This window comes from Manis javanica, chromosome 6 (assembly GCF_040802235.1).
Source record: "Manis javanica isolate MJ-LG chromosome 6, MJ_LKY, whole genome shotgun sequence".
Lineage (NCBI taxonomy): Eukaryota > Metazoa > Chordata > Mammalia > Pholidota > Manidae > Manis > Manis javanica.
In genome coordinates, this window is record NC_133161.1 from 71,066,730 (window position 1) to 71,083,805 (window position 17,076).

The 17,076-nt window shown below is 34.4% G+C and overlaps 1 protein-coding gene across 6 annotated transcripts in view; it reads right to left on the bottom strand.

Annotated features, from left to right (window-relative positions):
- The window catches only part of ANKIB1 (ankyrin repeat and IBR domain containing 1), a 162,541-nt gene that overhangs the window by 66,371 nt on the left and 79,094 nt on the right, over positions 1-17,076 (bottom strand). For 5 of the 6 annotated variants that reach the window (XM_037019878.2, XM_037019877.2, XM_037019879.2 and 2 more), the window contains exons 3-4: positions 16,280-16,580; positions 1,989-2,171 (exon numbers count right to left, since the gene is read on the bottom strand). In XM_037019878.2, coding sequence (XP_036875773.2) covers positions 1,989-2,171; positions 16,280-16,580 — 484 coding nt within the window. The remainder of the gene's footprint in view (positions 1-1,988; positions 2,172-16,279; positions 16,581-17,076) is intronic. The other variant, XM_073238842.1, reaches the window with a different exon arrangement.

Consider the following 17,076-nt stretch of genomic DNA (forward strand, 5'->3'; position numbering starts at 1 on the left):
AAGTTGCAGAATACAAAATTAATAAACAGAAATCTGTTGCATTCCTATACACAAATGATGAACTAGCAGAAAGAGAAATCAGGAAAACAATTCCATTCACAATTGCATCAAAAAGAATAAAATACCTAGGAATAAACCTAACCAAGGAAGTGAAAGGCCTATACCCTGAAAACTACAAGACACTCTGAAGAGAAATTAAAGAGGACACTAATAAATGGAAATTCATCCCATGCTCTTGGGTAGGAAGAATTAATATTTTCAAAATGGCCATCCTGCCTAAAGCAATCTACAGATTCAATGCAATCTTTATCAAAATACCTACAGCATTCTTCAATAAACTAGAGCAAACAGTTCTAAAATTCATATGGACTGACAAAAGACCCTGAATAGCCAAAGTAATCCTGAGAAGGAAGAATAAAGCAGGCGGAATTACGCTCCCTGACTTCAAGTTCTACTACAAAGCTACAGTAATCAAGACAATTTGGTACTGGCACAAGAACAGACCCATAGACCAGTGAAACAGAATAGAGACCAAACATATATGGTCAATTAATATATGATAAAGAAGCCATGGATATACATTGGAGAAATGACAGCCTCTTCAAAAGCTGGGGTTGGCAAAACTGGTCAGCAACATGTAAGAAAATGAAACTGGGTATTGTCTAACCCCCTATACAAAAGAAAACTCAAAATGGGTCAAAGACCTGAATGTAAGTCATGAAAACATAAAACTCTTAGAAAAAAATATAGGCAAAAATCTCTTGGACATAAACATGAGCAACTTCTTCATGAACATATCTCCCCAGGCAAGGGAAACAAAAGCAACAATGAACAAGTGGGACTATATCAAACTAAAAAGCTTCTGTACAGCAAAGGATACCACCAGTAGAAAAAAAAAGTCATCCTACAGTATGGGAGAATATATGCATAAATGACACATCCGATTAAGGGGTTGACATCCAAAATATATAAAGAGCTCACGCACCTCAACAAACAAAGAGCAAATAATCCAATTAAAAAATGGGCAGAGGAGCTCAACAGACACTTCTCCAAAGAGGAATTTCAGATGGCCGACAGGCACATGAAAAGATGCTCCACATCGCTAATCATCAGAGAAATGCAAATTAAAACCACAATGACATATCACCTCCCACCAGTTAGGATGGCTACCATCCAAAAGACAAACAACACCAAATGTTGGTGAGGTTGTGGAGAAAGGGGAACCCTCCTACACTGCTGGTGGGAATGTAAACTAGTTCAACCATTGTGGAAAGCAGTATGGAGGTTTCTTAAAAAAATCAGAATAGAAATACCATTTGAATTAGGAATTCCACTCCTAGGAATTTACCCTAAGAATGCAGCAGCCCAATTTAAAAAAGACATATGTACCCACAGCACTATTTACAATAGCCAAGAAATGGAAGCAACCTAAGTGTCCATCAGTAGATGAATGGATAAAGAAGATGTGGTCCATAAACACAATGGAATATTATTCAGCCATAAGAAGAAAACAAATCCTATCATTTACAACAACATGGATGGAGCTAGAGGGTATTATGCTCAGTGAAATAAGCCAGGCAGAGAAAAACAAGTATCAAACGATTTCACTTATCTGTGGAGTAAAGAACAAAGAAAAAACTGAAAGAACAAAACAGCAGCAGACTCACAGAATCCAAGAATGGACTAACAGTTACCAAAGGGCATGGCACTGGGGAGGATAGGTGGGAAGGGAGGAATAATGGGGAAAATGGGGCATTAGGATTAGCACACATAATGTAGCAGGGGGGGACACGGGAAAGGCAGTATATACAGAAAAGACAAGTAGTGATTCTATAGCATCTTACTACACTGATGGACAGTGACTGTAATGGGGTATGTGGTGGGGTCTTGATAATGGGAGGAGTCTAGTAACCATAATGTTGTTCAAGTAATTGTACATTAACGATAAAAAAAAAACTTGTATCATGTTTTATTAACAAAAATCTTACCTCTCTTTTGTCTAATGCAGCATATTCAGCTTCTATTTCTTCGGCTTCAGGATCTTGTGAGAATACCATTTGAGATTCCAGATTGAGGGCCAAATCTTTGTGGTGTTGCTTTTCAGCACAATCACAAGGAGTATCTTTATTCTCATTTTCAGCAAACAAGTCTCCTCCATGTTTTACTAAAAGCTAAAGAACAATTTTCTCAAAAACTTCCAACCATAGACTTAAGTGACAAGTTATTTAATGCTACATATTTTTAAAAATTGAAAATATAATAAAGCACAACAAATATGTAACAGTATGTACTTGAAATGAGAGAAGAAGTTATTTAGACACCAGTGGCTTCTGATTTTAGGATTACAATTTTTGTTTATTAGTATTAAGATAACTTCCTTTGGGTAAAAACAGCTACCAAAAACCAATTCTTTAAACTTTAAGAAGAAATCAAGCATTCTGTGTGAACCAAAAATAAAAAGTATTACCTAAAATTAAAAGATGTTATAGTCATGCAGTGCATTAAATTTTATAAATTTCTATAAATCTTTCTTAAACAAGAAGGGCACTGGTGATATTATTACTGTAACCACTAATAATACATACCTGGATATCCTGACATGACAAACAATAGTTTCAATTTGTATCATTCATTATCCAGTCAAATGATGAAATAAAATTAGGATGAACAGGGCACTGAAGCAAAAACTGTCTTCAATATTCCTCAAAGGGTGATGGAAACAGCTATTGATAGCCAAGTTAAGAAGCTATTCTATCAATCCATTTTTAAAGGTATGATTTTTCACAAAGAAATCTGACCTTCAAAATACCTGTAATAGTGACTTGACTTGTTTACTATTGAGATTTCTGCTGGTTTTGCAAAAGTTAAATATGTTGTTACTAAATAAGAGCTGTATGTCAATTTTCCCCATTATTTCTGCAGAGAGATTAGGAAGGACATGAATGCCATAAGGGCCCTAAAGGACAGCCTATAATGAAGCTATTTTATAGGATACAGTCATGACCATAATAACAGTAACAGCCACCATTTAGTGGTTGTTTTCTAAGTGTGAAGTACTACACTAAGTACTTCAAATACACATTTTTATTTAGTATGAAGCACCCCATGCCACAGGGATATTATGATACCTCAGAAAAGTTAAGTAAGTTAACCAAAGTTACATAATCAGTAAGCAGCAGAACTGGGATTCAGATACAGGTTTGACAAGTTCTTAACCACGACTGGATATTGTACTGACATAGAGAAAAGGTTAATGACATAGGTTAAGGAAGTCAATGCATTCTGGGTCCACCATTAACGTTCTGTTCAGATCTTATGTATGTTCTAAATGTGTATACTTCTTAGACGTTTTTGTTTTGTATGGGGGTTAATAAAAATGATTGGTTCTTCTCATTTTCTTCTAAATAATTTTATCTTCCCTCCAACAAACACATAGATGTTTTTGTAAAGTTCCTTTATTGCTTTTGGAACTGGAATCATCTTATGGTTCCTCTATCGACACCTCAAGAGACCTGACATAATAAGAGACTTCTAGCAATGCCAAACCTAGAAGCCATGGGCTAACTGGACAAACCCAGTGAACATGACTTCAGCTTCTTGCCAAGGCCAAGAGTATGCCTCAGAGATTAAATGGTTGAAAAAATTTTTTAATTGTAAAAACAAGTAAACAAATAAATCTAGAAGAATATGAATCATAGACTTCTGGCCACAAAGCTTAAATATTTACCCTGTATATCAGCCTGTTACAGAAAGAGTATTTGCTAAGCATCATTCTAAGCAGTCACTATGAACAAGTTGAGGTTTCTGCTGGTTTTGCAGAAGTTAAATACATTGTTACTAAGAGTTATAGGTCAAGTTTCCCCATTATTCTGCAGAGATTAGGAAGGACATGAATGCACTGAGGGCCATAATCTAGGATAACCCTAAAAGACAGCCTATAATGAAGCTGTTTTATAGGATACAGTCATGCTTTGGAGCCTAAGAGCAAAGTCATATCAACTGCTACCTTGAACCTTTTTAGTCAAAGTGTGGTTTGGGGTCCAGCAGTATCACCTGGGAGCTTATCAGAAATGTTGAACCTCCACATTTACCACCCAACCCCCTCCCATTCCAGGTTTCTGAATCAGAATCTATTTCTGATCTCCCAGAGATTCTTACACACATAAAGACTTAACAAGCAATGACCCTAGAATATGACTTATGTAGTTGGGGGAATTTGTATTTAGATTACCTGATCTACTCAACACCAGGAACTTGTAACTGCACAGACTTATAACTACAGCAGGGTCTATAGTTCTTAGTCTTTGTGCTTCTCATATTATCTAACACTAAACACAAAATAAATTATTTGACTGCCACAGAACTAAGAGAGCTAACTTTATTCTTTGGTTCTCTATTAGGTTAGTAGAAAATGTCTTTTAAAATGCACACTGGGATAGTTTTCAAAGCCATATTTACTTTCATAACAGATATTGCTACAAAAGAGAATCTAAATATGAGCAAACAAGATGAATTAGCTTAATGCCCCAGCCTTTAACAAAAAAAAAAAAAAAAAAAAAAAAAAAAAGCAAAATTTAAGAGGTTGTTCTATTACAGAATCTTGGTAGGAGAAACCTTAAAATGACATGGCAAGAGTGTAGGCTACATTCCTTGGAGTTTAAAAAAAATTGGGTGTGTGGAGAAGGGATGTGTGAGAATTAATTGTTCAGAGTCACTGCGGACCAATTTTGGAATTTGGGTGAGATTTCTTGCCTTGGTGGGTAATCTGTCTGCCAGGAATCCCTAAATGAGTTTGACTGGAGTAGGGGTGAAGGAACCACAAAGACCTGTATCTCACTACTGTAATTGGTATCTGCAGAGAAACTCATCATCAGTGATGGAATGGAAGGTCCATGTTTGTAGCATCTATCTTGGCAAGGAAAATGAGCATGTTTGCTACCTTTGGCATAGAGGTAGACTAAACAGCAGTGCTGCCTGATGTTAAAGGAGCACTTTTTTTTTTTTGAGAGGGCATCTCTCATATTTATTGATCATATGGTTTTTACCAACAATAAAATTCTGTATAGGGGACTCAATGCACAATCATTAATCAACCCCAAGCCTAATTCTCAACAGTCTCCAATCTTCTGAAGCATAACGAACAAGTTTTTACATGGTGAACAAGTTCTTACATAGTGAATAAGTTCTTACATGGTGAATAGTGCAAGGGCAGTCATCACAGAAACTTTCAGTTTTGATCATGCATCATGAACTATAAACAATCAGGTCAATTATGATTATTCGTTTGATTTTTATACTTGATTTATATGTGAGTCCCACATTTCTCCCTTATTATTATTATTATTATTTTTTAAATAAAATGCTGAAGTGGTAGGTAGATGCAAGATAAAGGTAGAAAACATAGTTTAGTGCTGTAAGAGGGCAAATGTAGATGATCAGGTGTGTGCCTATAGACTAAGTATTAATCCAAGCTAGACAAGGGCAAAACATCCACGGATGCAGAAGATTTCTCTCAAAACAGGGGGGGTGAGGTTCTAAGCCTCACCTCTGTTGATCCCCAATTTCAAAGGAGTGCTTTTTTAAAAAGTATTTCAAACTAGAAATCAATTATAAGAAAAAAAAAAAACTGAAAAAAAAAACCCTACAAATACATGTAGGCTAAATAATATGCTTCTAAACAAGCAATGGGTTAATGAAGAAATCAAAGAGGAAATAAAAAAATACCTGGAGACCAATGGAAACAGAAATACAGTAGTTCAAAATCTTTGGAATGCAGCCAAAGCAGTTCTAAGAAGGATGTTTATAGCATATAGGTTTACCTCATGAAATAAGAACAATCTCAAATAAACAGTCTAACCTTACACCTAAAGGAGCTAGGAAAAGAGGAACAAACAGCCCAAAGTTGGTAGAAGGAAGGAAATAATAAAGATCAGAGTGGAAATAAACTAAACAGAAACTGAAACAAACAAACAAACAAACAAAAAAACAGAAGATCAATGGAATAAAGAGCTGGTTCCTAAAAAAGGTAAAAAAATAAATAAGCCTTTAGCCAGACTCATCAAGAAAAAAAAGAGGATTCAAATAAGTAAAATCAGAAATGAAAGAATAATTACAACTAACACTACAGAAACAGAAAATATTCTAAGAGATTACTATAAAAAATTCACATGCCACCAAACTGGACAGCCTAGAATATAAATAAATTCCTAGAAATACGCAATCTTCCAAGACTGAACAAGAAACAGAAAATCTGAACAAACCAATTATTAGTAATGAAATTCAAGTGGTAATAATAAAACTCACAACAAACAAAAGTCCAGAACCATAAGGCTTTGCAGGACAATTCTATCTAACTTTTAGAGAAAAGTTAATACCAATCCTTCTTAAACTATTCCAAAAAATTGAACAGGAAGGAAAACTTTCACATTTATTCTACAAAGCTAGCATCACCCTGATACCAAAACCAAAGACATTGCAAAAAATAAATTTATAGACAATATCCCTGATGCACATAGGCAAAAATCCTCAACAAGATATAAGCAAACCAAATTAAAAAGTACATTGAAAGGATCAGCACCTCAACCAAGCGGGATTTAATCCACAGATGCAATAATAGTTCAATATCTGCAAATCAATGTGATACACCACATTAACAAAAGGAAGGATAAAAACCATGTGGTTATTTTAAGAGATGCTGAAAAAGCATATGACAAAATTCAACATCCATTCATGATAAAAACTCTCAACAAAGAGGGTATAGAGGGAACATACCTCAACGTAATAAAGCCTATGTATGACAAACTCATGGCTCACATCATACTCAGTGGTGAAAAGCTGAAAGCTTTTCCTCTAAGATTAGGAACAAGATAAGGATGTCCACTTTCTCCACTCTTATTCAACATAGTACTGGAAGTTCAAGCCTAGCAATCAGACAAGAAAAAGAAGTAAAAGGCATAGAAATTGGGAAAGAAGTAAAATTGTCATTATTTGCAGATGACATTACACTATGAACAGAAAATCATAAAGACTCCACCAAAAAACTATTGAACTATTAAATGAATTTGGTGAAGTTGCAGTATACAAAATTGATACAGGGAAATCTGTTGCGTTTCTATACACCAATGACAAACTAGCAGAAACAGAAATTCAGAAAACAATCCCACTTATAATTTCATCAAAAGTAATCTAGGAAGAAATATAACAAAGGAGGGGAAAGGCCTGTATTCTGAAAACTGTAAGACACTGATTAAAGAAACTGAAGACACAAATAAATGGAGAGATATACTGTACTATTCATGGACTGGGATAATTAATATTGTTAAAATGGCCCAACTGCCACAAGCAATCTACAGATTCAACAAAATGCCTATCAAAACAAATAATCCTAAAATTTGTGAAGAACTACAACAGACCCAAATAGCCATTGCAATACTGGAAAAGAAGAAAGCTGGAGGTATTATGCCCCCTGATTTCAAGCTATACTACAAAGCTATAATAATCAAAACAGTTTAGTACAGTCACCCAAAAAGAGAGACATGTGAATGAAATAGAATAGAGAGCTCAGAAATAAACTCACACTTAGATGATCAATTAATTGACAACAAATGAGACAAGAATATGCAATGCAGAAAGGACAGTCTCTTTAATAAATGGTGTTGGGAAAACTGGATAGTTACATGTAAAAGAGTAAAAACTAGACTACTGTCATATGTCATACACAAAAATAACTCAAAATGGATTAAAGACTGAAATGTAAGACCTGATGACATAAGACTCCTAAAAGAAAACATAGACTGTAAACTCTTGAACACAGGCATTAGCAGTTTTTTTTCTGGATATGTCTTTCCAGGCAAGGGAAACAAAACCAAAAATAAACACTGGGACTTTGTCAAACTAAAAAGTTTTTATACTGTAAAGGAAACCATCAAATAAATGAAAAGGCAACCTAATGAATGGAAGAATTTATTTGCAAACATATTTGTAAATGATCTACTGGTGTCCAAAATATATCCAAAAGAACTCCTATCACTCAACACCAAAAAAACCCAAGTAATCCAATTTAAAAATGGGCAGAAGACCTCAACAGGTATTTTCCCAAAGACATACATGTGGCCAACACACTAAAGATGCTCAACATCACTAATCATGCAAGACAAAGCCACAATGAGGTTATCACCTCACATCGGTCAGAATGACTGATACCAACAAGACAAGAAATCACAAGTGTTGGTGAGAATGTGAGAAAAGAGAACCACTGTGCACTGTTGTTGAAAATGTAAACTGGTACAGCCAATGTATTAAAACAGTATGGAGGTTCCTTAAAAAATTGAAAATATAAGAACCATACAATCAAGTAATTCCACTTTTGGGATTTTACCCAAAGAAAACAAAATCACGGATTCAAAAAGGTATATGTACTCCTATGTTTATTGCTGCGTAAGTTACAGTAGCCAAAATATGGAAGCAACCTAAGTGTCCACTGATAAGTGAATGGAGTAAGAAGATGTGGTATATACACATGCACACACACACACACAATGTAAAGCTACTCAGTTATAAGAATGAAATCTTGCTATTTGTAACAACATGGTCGACCTAGAGGGTATTATGCTAAGTGAAATACGTCAGAGGGAGAAACACAAATACCATATGATTTCATTTATATGTGGAATCATCAAATGAACAAACAAAATAGAAATAGACTTATATATACAGAAAACAAACTGGTGGTTCCCACAGGGGAGGGAGGTGGGTGAAAGGGCAAAATAGATAAAGGGGATAAAGAGGTACAAACTTCCAAATCTAAGATAAATAAATTCTGGGACAAAAAACACAGCAGCATACAGAATGTAGTCAATAAAATTGTAGTATCTTTGTATGTTGACAGATTCTAACTACACTTATTGTGGCCAAGCACACTTCAGAATGTATGTAATTGCTGAATCATTATATTGTACATCTGAAACTAATTTAATACTATATACCAACTCTACATCAGTTTAAAAAAAGTATTTCAGCTTGTTGATCTTTGGGGCATAATGTTGGGGACACTAATAAGTGAAAGATATACTAGGTGGAGATTATTTGTTAAACTGTTGCTAAATAAAGGCTGGTGTTTGTATTTATATAATAGTGAGTTACACTGGTTCTAAAGAGGTAGTTTTTAAATGCTTCAATCAAAGCATTCTAAGTATCACTTTCCTCATTCTCAAACAAGGAAGACTGGGTATTTTATTCATTGTGTTTTTTAGCCTATCTTATATACTTGGTGGCACATAAAATGAAAATATCCAAATATCACTATCTCAACACATCTATTCATCTATTTTGCCTTCCTTCCTGTTCATAATCCCAGAGGAACAGAAGTAGGGCAGTCCCTAGTATTCAAGACAAATCTCTCTCACCCTTTGATCTGTAATCTATATGGCTGTTGACTCTGGATCGTTTAACCTCTTTTTAAGTCTGTTCATACAGCCTTATCTGTAAAATGAGGCTTATATACTCTTTGAGAGAAGATGTAAAAAAAAAGAAGATTCTTAACATGTGCTCTAGCTGAAAAATGACCTTTTTATCATCTTTGTTTCCTTATGACCTTGAGCATTACAGTACTCTCTCCATCTTCACACTGACTTTTGATTGGCTCCTGATACAGGGGTCACCTATCTTAATTCTGCTTTTCTCTACTTTCCTAACACCTTCCTTTCTTGGCCATAATTCTCAAATTACTGAATGACAAACACTGTCTGTGTACTTCCCCAGCAAATGACTGTATTACTCTCAGTAATCTGACCTCTACCCTGACCATTTCACTAATATAATATTCCTGAAAGTGATTAATATCTCTCAAATCCAATAGTCTTTCTCAGTCTTCTAGTTTCTTTATCTTTCTTCAGCATGTCACATGACTGACCACTTGTTGAAATTCTCCTCTTGGTATTCATGACACTGTATCTTGGTTCTCTTCTCTACTCCTTCTGTTTCCTTCATTCGCCACTTCTTATTCTTCTCCCTTTAAATAGGCATTCTCCAAATAGATACTGTAACTAACACTGTGATTTTTAACTGTAATTTAGTGCCTTCTCCTTTGATTTCTCATCTATACCTTATTTTGCTTTTGGTTATCAACTCTATGCAGACACTCAATGCTTAATCTATACTCTTTACTTCTAGTTAGTCCTTATTTTCAATAGCTTGAATAACATTTCAGGCTAAGATTAGCTAAGTTACTCAGTTGCTAATAAGACTTCAGTCTCCACCCATCTAAATGAAAACTCAATATAGTTTTCTTTCTTTCCAGTCAATTTCTTCATCATGTCTCACTTAAGAAATGTCCATTCATTTTTAGCAGGTTTCAAAGTGACCCAGGTTCAAAACCATGCTCATTTTACTGAAAAATAAAGTTAATTTACTTAACTCTAATCATAGATATAACAGATTGTTATAGAAAACATGTTAAAGAGAAAATTATATCATCCAAAGGGAGCTCACCACTGTTAATATTAATATTTTAAAACCTCCCCATTTTAAACCTTTCACTCCTTTGCTTTCTTGTTATCAGCTACAAGTCACCAAATTCTACCCCAGGTCTTCACAATGTCCTTTGCATCTGCCTTATTCTTTCCATTTCCAATACCACCACACAAATCCAAACTCTATCAACTTACACTACAATTAGTGCAATAACCTCTTAACTGCTGTCATTCTTAGCACGTAAGTTTTCAACCTTGGCTACACACTGGAATTATCTGGAGAAGTTTAAAATACTAGTGTGTGGGGTCCACACTCAGAAATTCCAGTTTTATTGGCCTGAGGTATGCTCTACACTATGAGATTAACTTTGTGCAGCCATAGTTACCAGCACTGTTTCAGAACAAAGGTTTTCAAACTGTGTACGAATCATCTTGGTAGCTTAATAGTCGTATTAGGGAGATTTGGGTTGGGATTACATACATGTACTCTTTACAGGTGATTCCATTGTAGATGGCCCACAGACTATGCTTTAAGCTAGGGCTTCTCAAACTTTAATGTAAATATGAATCACCTTGAAATCTTTGTTAAACTACAGGTTAAGATTCAGTTGGTCTGGGATGAGGCCTTAGATTCTGCATTTCCAACATATTCCCAAATGACTGGTGCTAACACCAGTCTGTGGCCCATTCTTTGTGTAGCACAGCTTTAAGAAACATTGCTTAAGAAGTATTCCTATTCAAATCTACTCTACATTATAACCATTTGGCTAATCTCTTATTTCATAATAGCATTTTTCCAGTCAAAATTTTTCAGTGGCTTTATGTTCTATAAATAAATCCCAAATTCTTGATATTGGCATTTAGCATATTCTTCTTGGTATGGTCTCTCTTGGTATGGTCTCTATCTTCATTTTAAGTCATCTGTCTAACCATTCCTCCACAAAATACTTTAATCTGCATATGTCTGAGACCTAGGACAGTGCTTTTCAAACTCTAACATACAAACAAATAACCACGTGAACTTGCTTCAAACATTCCTGAAGTCTATCCCCATAGAGTCTGATTTGGAGTCTGGAGGTCTAGGGACATAAGAATTTGTATTCATGACAAGCTCCTAGGAGTCACCAATGCTATAGATCTGAGAGCCATGTTTTGGGCAGCCTCATCCAAATACTTACTGAAATCTTACCCATCAAATCTTAGCTACTACCCAAGAAATCTATCAGGTAAGTAAAATTAAAATGATTTTTCCTTCCCTTCAAAGTCTAAACAGAAATTAATAATTAAATAATTAACACAGTCTTAAGCATCATAATATTTTGGAGGCAACAATGAGATCACAACTCTCTTGATTAAAAATTAGAAAACAGGCTGAGATTGGCTAAGTTACTCATTTGTTAAGCTGGGACTACAATTTCTATATTCTTTTCACAGTTTTAAAACTCCAGATACTAAAAACACAATATAATTAAGTAAAACTGTTCAGTCTGACCTACGAATGGTTTTTACAGCTTTTCAATGAAGTGTGAAATGTTCTGATAACCGCCAACCTGTCAATAGGTCCTATAAAGGGAAAAGTGTAACTTAACCACCTTTAGTTTTCTAGTGACCTCTATTTGATCTGACAGTAAGCAGCTACACTTAAAGCTTTGATTAAGCAAGTAGGAGAGGGAAGCATGGGAAATATGTAAGATAATACTCATTTAAAAAAATGCTTTTCACAAAGAGTGAAACACTGATAAAAACAACAATCTCTATCACATCAACCAGTTATTGAATCACTATCATGGGTAAAGCACTGATATAAATAAAATGAGGCCTAAACACAAGGCTAGCTCCAATGAAGTCTGCTAAGGGGAGAAAAATCACTGGAGTGTTAATTGGGCCATGCTAATAGATCTAACCCATCATTCCTCTCCAAAGTCCATCTTTATTCCAAAGTAGAAAGACAAAAACCTTCAGCAATGAAAAGTGTATTATTTATTATATTAAATTCTTATAAGATTTATGTTTTAATGGGTTAGCACTTTGGGGCAGTGGGTATCCATTACATCGTATTTTTTAAGTTCTTTGTATGATTAAAGTATACAGGACTTGCTATATTTGATGATGTTATTTATATATTTAAAGTAAGCTTCTGAAGTGTGCATTCATCTTTGCTGTCTTCTCCAATGCTTGCTTAATGCAGGCGTCCCAGCAAACTAAGGCCCGTGTGCCAAATTCAGCCTGCTGCCTGTTTCTGTACAGCCCATGAACTAAAACTATCTTTACATTTTTTAAGTGGCTGAAAAAGATAAAAAAGATTATTTCATAATATGTGAAAATTTTAAGAAATTAAAGTGGGAGCATCCATAAACTAATTTTTATTGCAACTTTGCTATGCTCATCTGTGTATATATTGCCGATGGCTGCTTTCAGGTTACAGTGGCAGAGTTGACAGCTGCCCAAAATATTTAACATTTGGGCTTTCACAGAAAAAATTCTGCTGACTTTGGAATAATCCTTTGAAATATGAGAAGTTAGAGGAGCTTTATTTTTAGTTTGTCCTAGGTAAATGTTTAACATAAGCATTTCCAATTTTCAAACAACTGCAGCCCACTCTTCTGTGTTACTTTTATCTCACAAATAACTTTGAATGATTAATATTTGTGAAACTCCAGATTCTCCTACTTGAGGAAGTTCTGAAAAATACACCAAAGAGAGGATTCAATACAAGTGCCTGGTGTTAGAGAGCAGTCAACAAAGATGGAAAAAAGAGGGGCTGGCCAAAAAAGAGGGAATAGCCCTATTCTGCAAATGAGTGGTTATGAGTTTGATGAAAAAACAAAACAAAGCAAAACCAACCAAGCAAAAGCCCAGTTAAAGGTAAATCCAGGTTATCACGACCAAATATAGGGAGAATAATAGCATCATTAACAGAAGCAAAGCAGTCAAGAGGAGGAGCTAGTGGGGAGAAAAGACTGAGTACAGTTTTAGAAATGCTGAATTTGAGAGGCTGTTGGACCATTCACATGAGGAAGTCAACTAGGCAGCAATACTGCATTAGAAACTTTGGGGCCAGATATTCCATGGCCATAGCCCTATTATATATATAGCCACTGACACTTCACACCTCAGAGTTCCCAAAAGAACTCTATGACTGAGAGGCTTTTATGTTATGTTGTGTGTGTGTCTGTACGTGTCTATTTGGCTTACTATTGAATATAATTATTACAGGGAGAAGGGGAAGTTTTAAAGTAAATATTTCATTTCTAAGGTCCAAAAAAATGAGCCATAGGAAACTTCGTTTAAATTATTAAATGTACATTTGAAATTGTCAACTGACATTATCAACTCTATCTGTAAAATAACATACAGAGAGAAAAATATCAAGAACTAGAGAAGACATATTACCATACATATAAGTCCTTAAAAAAAAACAAAAACAGATTGGACTTACCCAGGGAATAAACAACCAATTTAACCTTAGAGGCTAACCACGGAAAGCTAGACACTGAAAATGGGGCATATTTTACAATTGCAGATTAACAGAAAATTAGTATTAAAGGGGATCATCTGAGATAACTATGATAGTTTTCTCTTGGAAATTTGGAACTGATAATCTCAGAGAGGCTGAGTGACTCACTCAAAATCCTATACATAGTCACGGTGAGAACCAGATTAGAAACCAGCACTCTTTCTACCACATTATGATCTCTTAGTTTCATGAGGAAATACAAATCTGATAAGATTCTTTTATTCTATCCAAACCCCAAACCTTTTTTATTAATACTTAGTACTAATGAGCACTATGAAAATTAGAAAACACTATACAAATGTTAGCTATTGTAATTATTATTTTTATGGCCAAAGTCTAAAAACAGTGATGTAGACAAAAAGTAGTTTAGAGAAAAAGTATTTGAATTATTCATGATAGTAAACTTTATGACAAGTCTAAGCTTGTTCGGTTCAACAAAGTATGATACCACAAGAAGATACCTGAAGACTAATATTCTAAGTACAGTTATATAATATATTATATACTTCAATGTGTTTATTTTATGCACTAGAACTGGAAAACACAGTAAATTTGATATACTGATAGACAAAAACAGTTAACACACACAGACACATTCACAGCAAACAAATCGTCAAGCTGTCAGATAGTTTAGAATAAACCTGGCACCAATTTCCTTCATGGAGCAAAAAAAAAAAAAAAAAAACGCTTGCAAAAACATCACACTCAATTTTTCTGAACAATTTTAGAGGCATGCCATTGTAAACATACTTCAAAATCAATAACTACTAAAGCAATGATTATTGAGAATTCTCAAAGACATTAAGCAGTGAAATAAGAGCATTATCATTACTATCATGAATAAGCTATTTTCTAGTCTAACTTGAGAAATACGATGCTGACCCATCAGCACTCTTTCTACCACATTATGATCTCTTAGTTTCATGAGGAAATACTAAAAATACAAAAGTAATGGTGAGTCACTGCAGTAGGGATTCTTTCATAGGAGATGAGCAGAGAAAAATATACAGGAAGGCTCATTTTTAATAAAAGCTTCAGGAATTCTGCCAATAGCCTCCCTCCCCACTGAAATCCTCTGACACTCTTCTACTATACTGTGAATCAGAGTCTGAAAACGTCAATTAAGAAACAGTTTCAAGTTAATGACTGCTTACTAGTTAGTAAAGGCAATACAAACCCAAGAGATGAAATGACAAAAACTCTAAAAGATGATCAAGTATCAGAAATAATAGCAGTAAACAAAAGATCAGGAGGGTTCTAGAAGTTGAAAGAATTGACACTTCAGATATAATAAAGAAATCATATAAATAGCTGTAATCTTTTAACATAAGAAAGAAGAACATTCATATTTTTGGTATATTTATTTAGAAGTATAAAGTATATATACATGAATAATCAAGGAAGTACTAGATTTTCAGCTACATATTTTAATCTGATTAAGATCAGTGTCTTTCCAATAAAGGTCTACATTTTTGGTAATGCAGATACTCTGTGATCCAGTCTATATATAATGCTCTCCATTCATACTTAAATGCATCTATACAAAAGAACTTTTATGAGTTACGTATGGATTGACATGAATAGAGCTGAGAAAAATCTGTTCTGTTCTATGTAGAGTAGTGATGACACTAGAGAGAGTAATGACTTCTTAGCTTAGTTAAGTCCTATATTATATGGCTGTTTTACCTAGGCCTGTTATTAGATATTACAGACACACACACACACATATGAAATATTTTTATGGAAAAATTAAAATACAATATAGTATTCAGTAACATTTTAATGCAGAGTAAACAGAAAAAACAGCACACTGTAAAAAAAAAGTTTTTTTAAAAGACCCCAATAAATGAATTCATTAGTATTTATCCCTTGATTAGGAAAAGTGATCAATTCTAAATATAAGTCCTACTCGCCAAGATTTACATATCCAGTATGTATAAATTTTATAAACTGGCTACTAAAAATCATTTAAAAAGTAGAATATATCTCTATTAAAACTATTACTCTCAATATGATAGTGTTAATTGATGAATGTTCTCTTCAGGGATGTTAGCAAATTTTTAATTACATTTCATTCCCAAGGTCAGCTTTTTGTGGGCTTGTGTTTTATCTTTCCCTAAAACAAGGGATGACTTTATTCAAAAGGGATCCTGAATCTTTCAAAACCACAGAAAGGGGTGGGAGGTGGGGGAAGGGCTAATTAATTTTGAAGATACTCAAAACAAACATTGATTATCATATATTACCAATATACAAATTTTACCATGCAGACTATTAAAAAAACAAGTTTTACCTCTACACAAGTTTTCATCCCTGAGGCAGCAGCATAGTGCAGGGGTGTGTTTTTTTTGTTATCAACAGCATCAATAGCTGCTCTCTCATATTCCCCTTGGTCAAGTTTTGCTCCTTTCCATCTTAAGATCATCTGCAGACAATCTGCTCTTCTGAAATCATCTTCTGCAGGGCGAGCTAAGCGAGGATGAAGGGCTCCTTCAGATATCATAATTTGAGGTCCCATACACAGCAAATGCATAGATGTTTCATTGTGCACATTCCGTTTATTTGGATTTCCATCTCTACCGAAAAGAAAAGTCCTAAAATGGAAAAGGAAAAGGATGAAAACCAGTTTCTGCCTACTTTGAAATAAGAATACACAGAAGATAAATTTAAAAGAAAGACTCTACTTCTAAGCTGCTCATACAATTTCTTTTGAAGTATTATTTCACAATAGGTTGAATTCTTAGTTTATAAATTCTTAGTTATAAAAAACTTCATTCTAGAACAATACAAAGAAAAACAATGTTGAACATCTTTACAGTATTGGCTAATAAAAAAAGGGAAGAAAGGGTAGGAAAGGGAAATGGGAAGGGAAGAGAAGGGAAAATGAAGGAGAAGTGAAGGTGAGAAAAGGGAGGAATGAAAGGAACAGAAAGGGCTGCTGACAGTCTATGTCAATACCATAAATGTCCTAGGGTACATTACTAAACATTCCACACAAACTTCTTTCTTTTTCTTTATTGCTCTGCCTTATTTCTCTTGAGTACATATTTACTTAATAAGGATGGTGACAATTAATGTAAGCACAGAAAG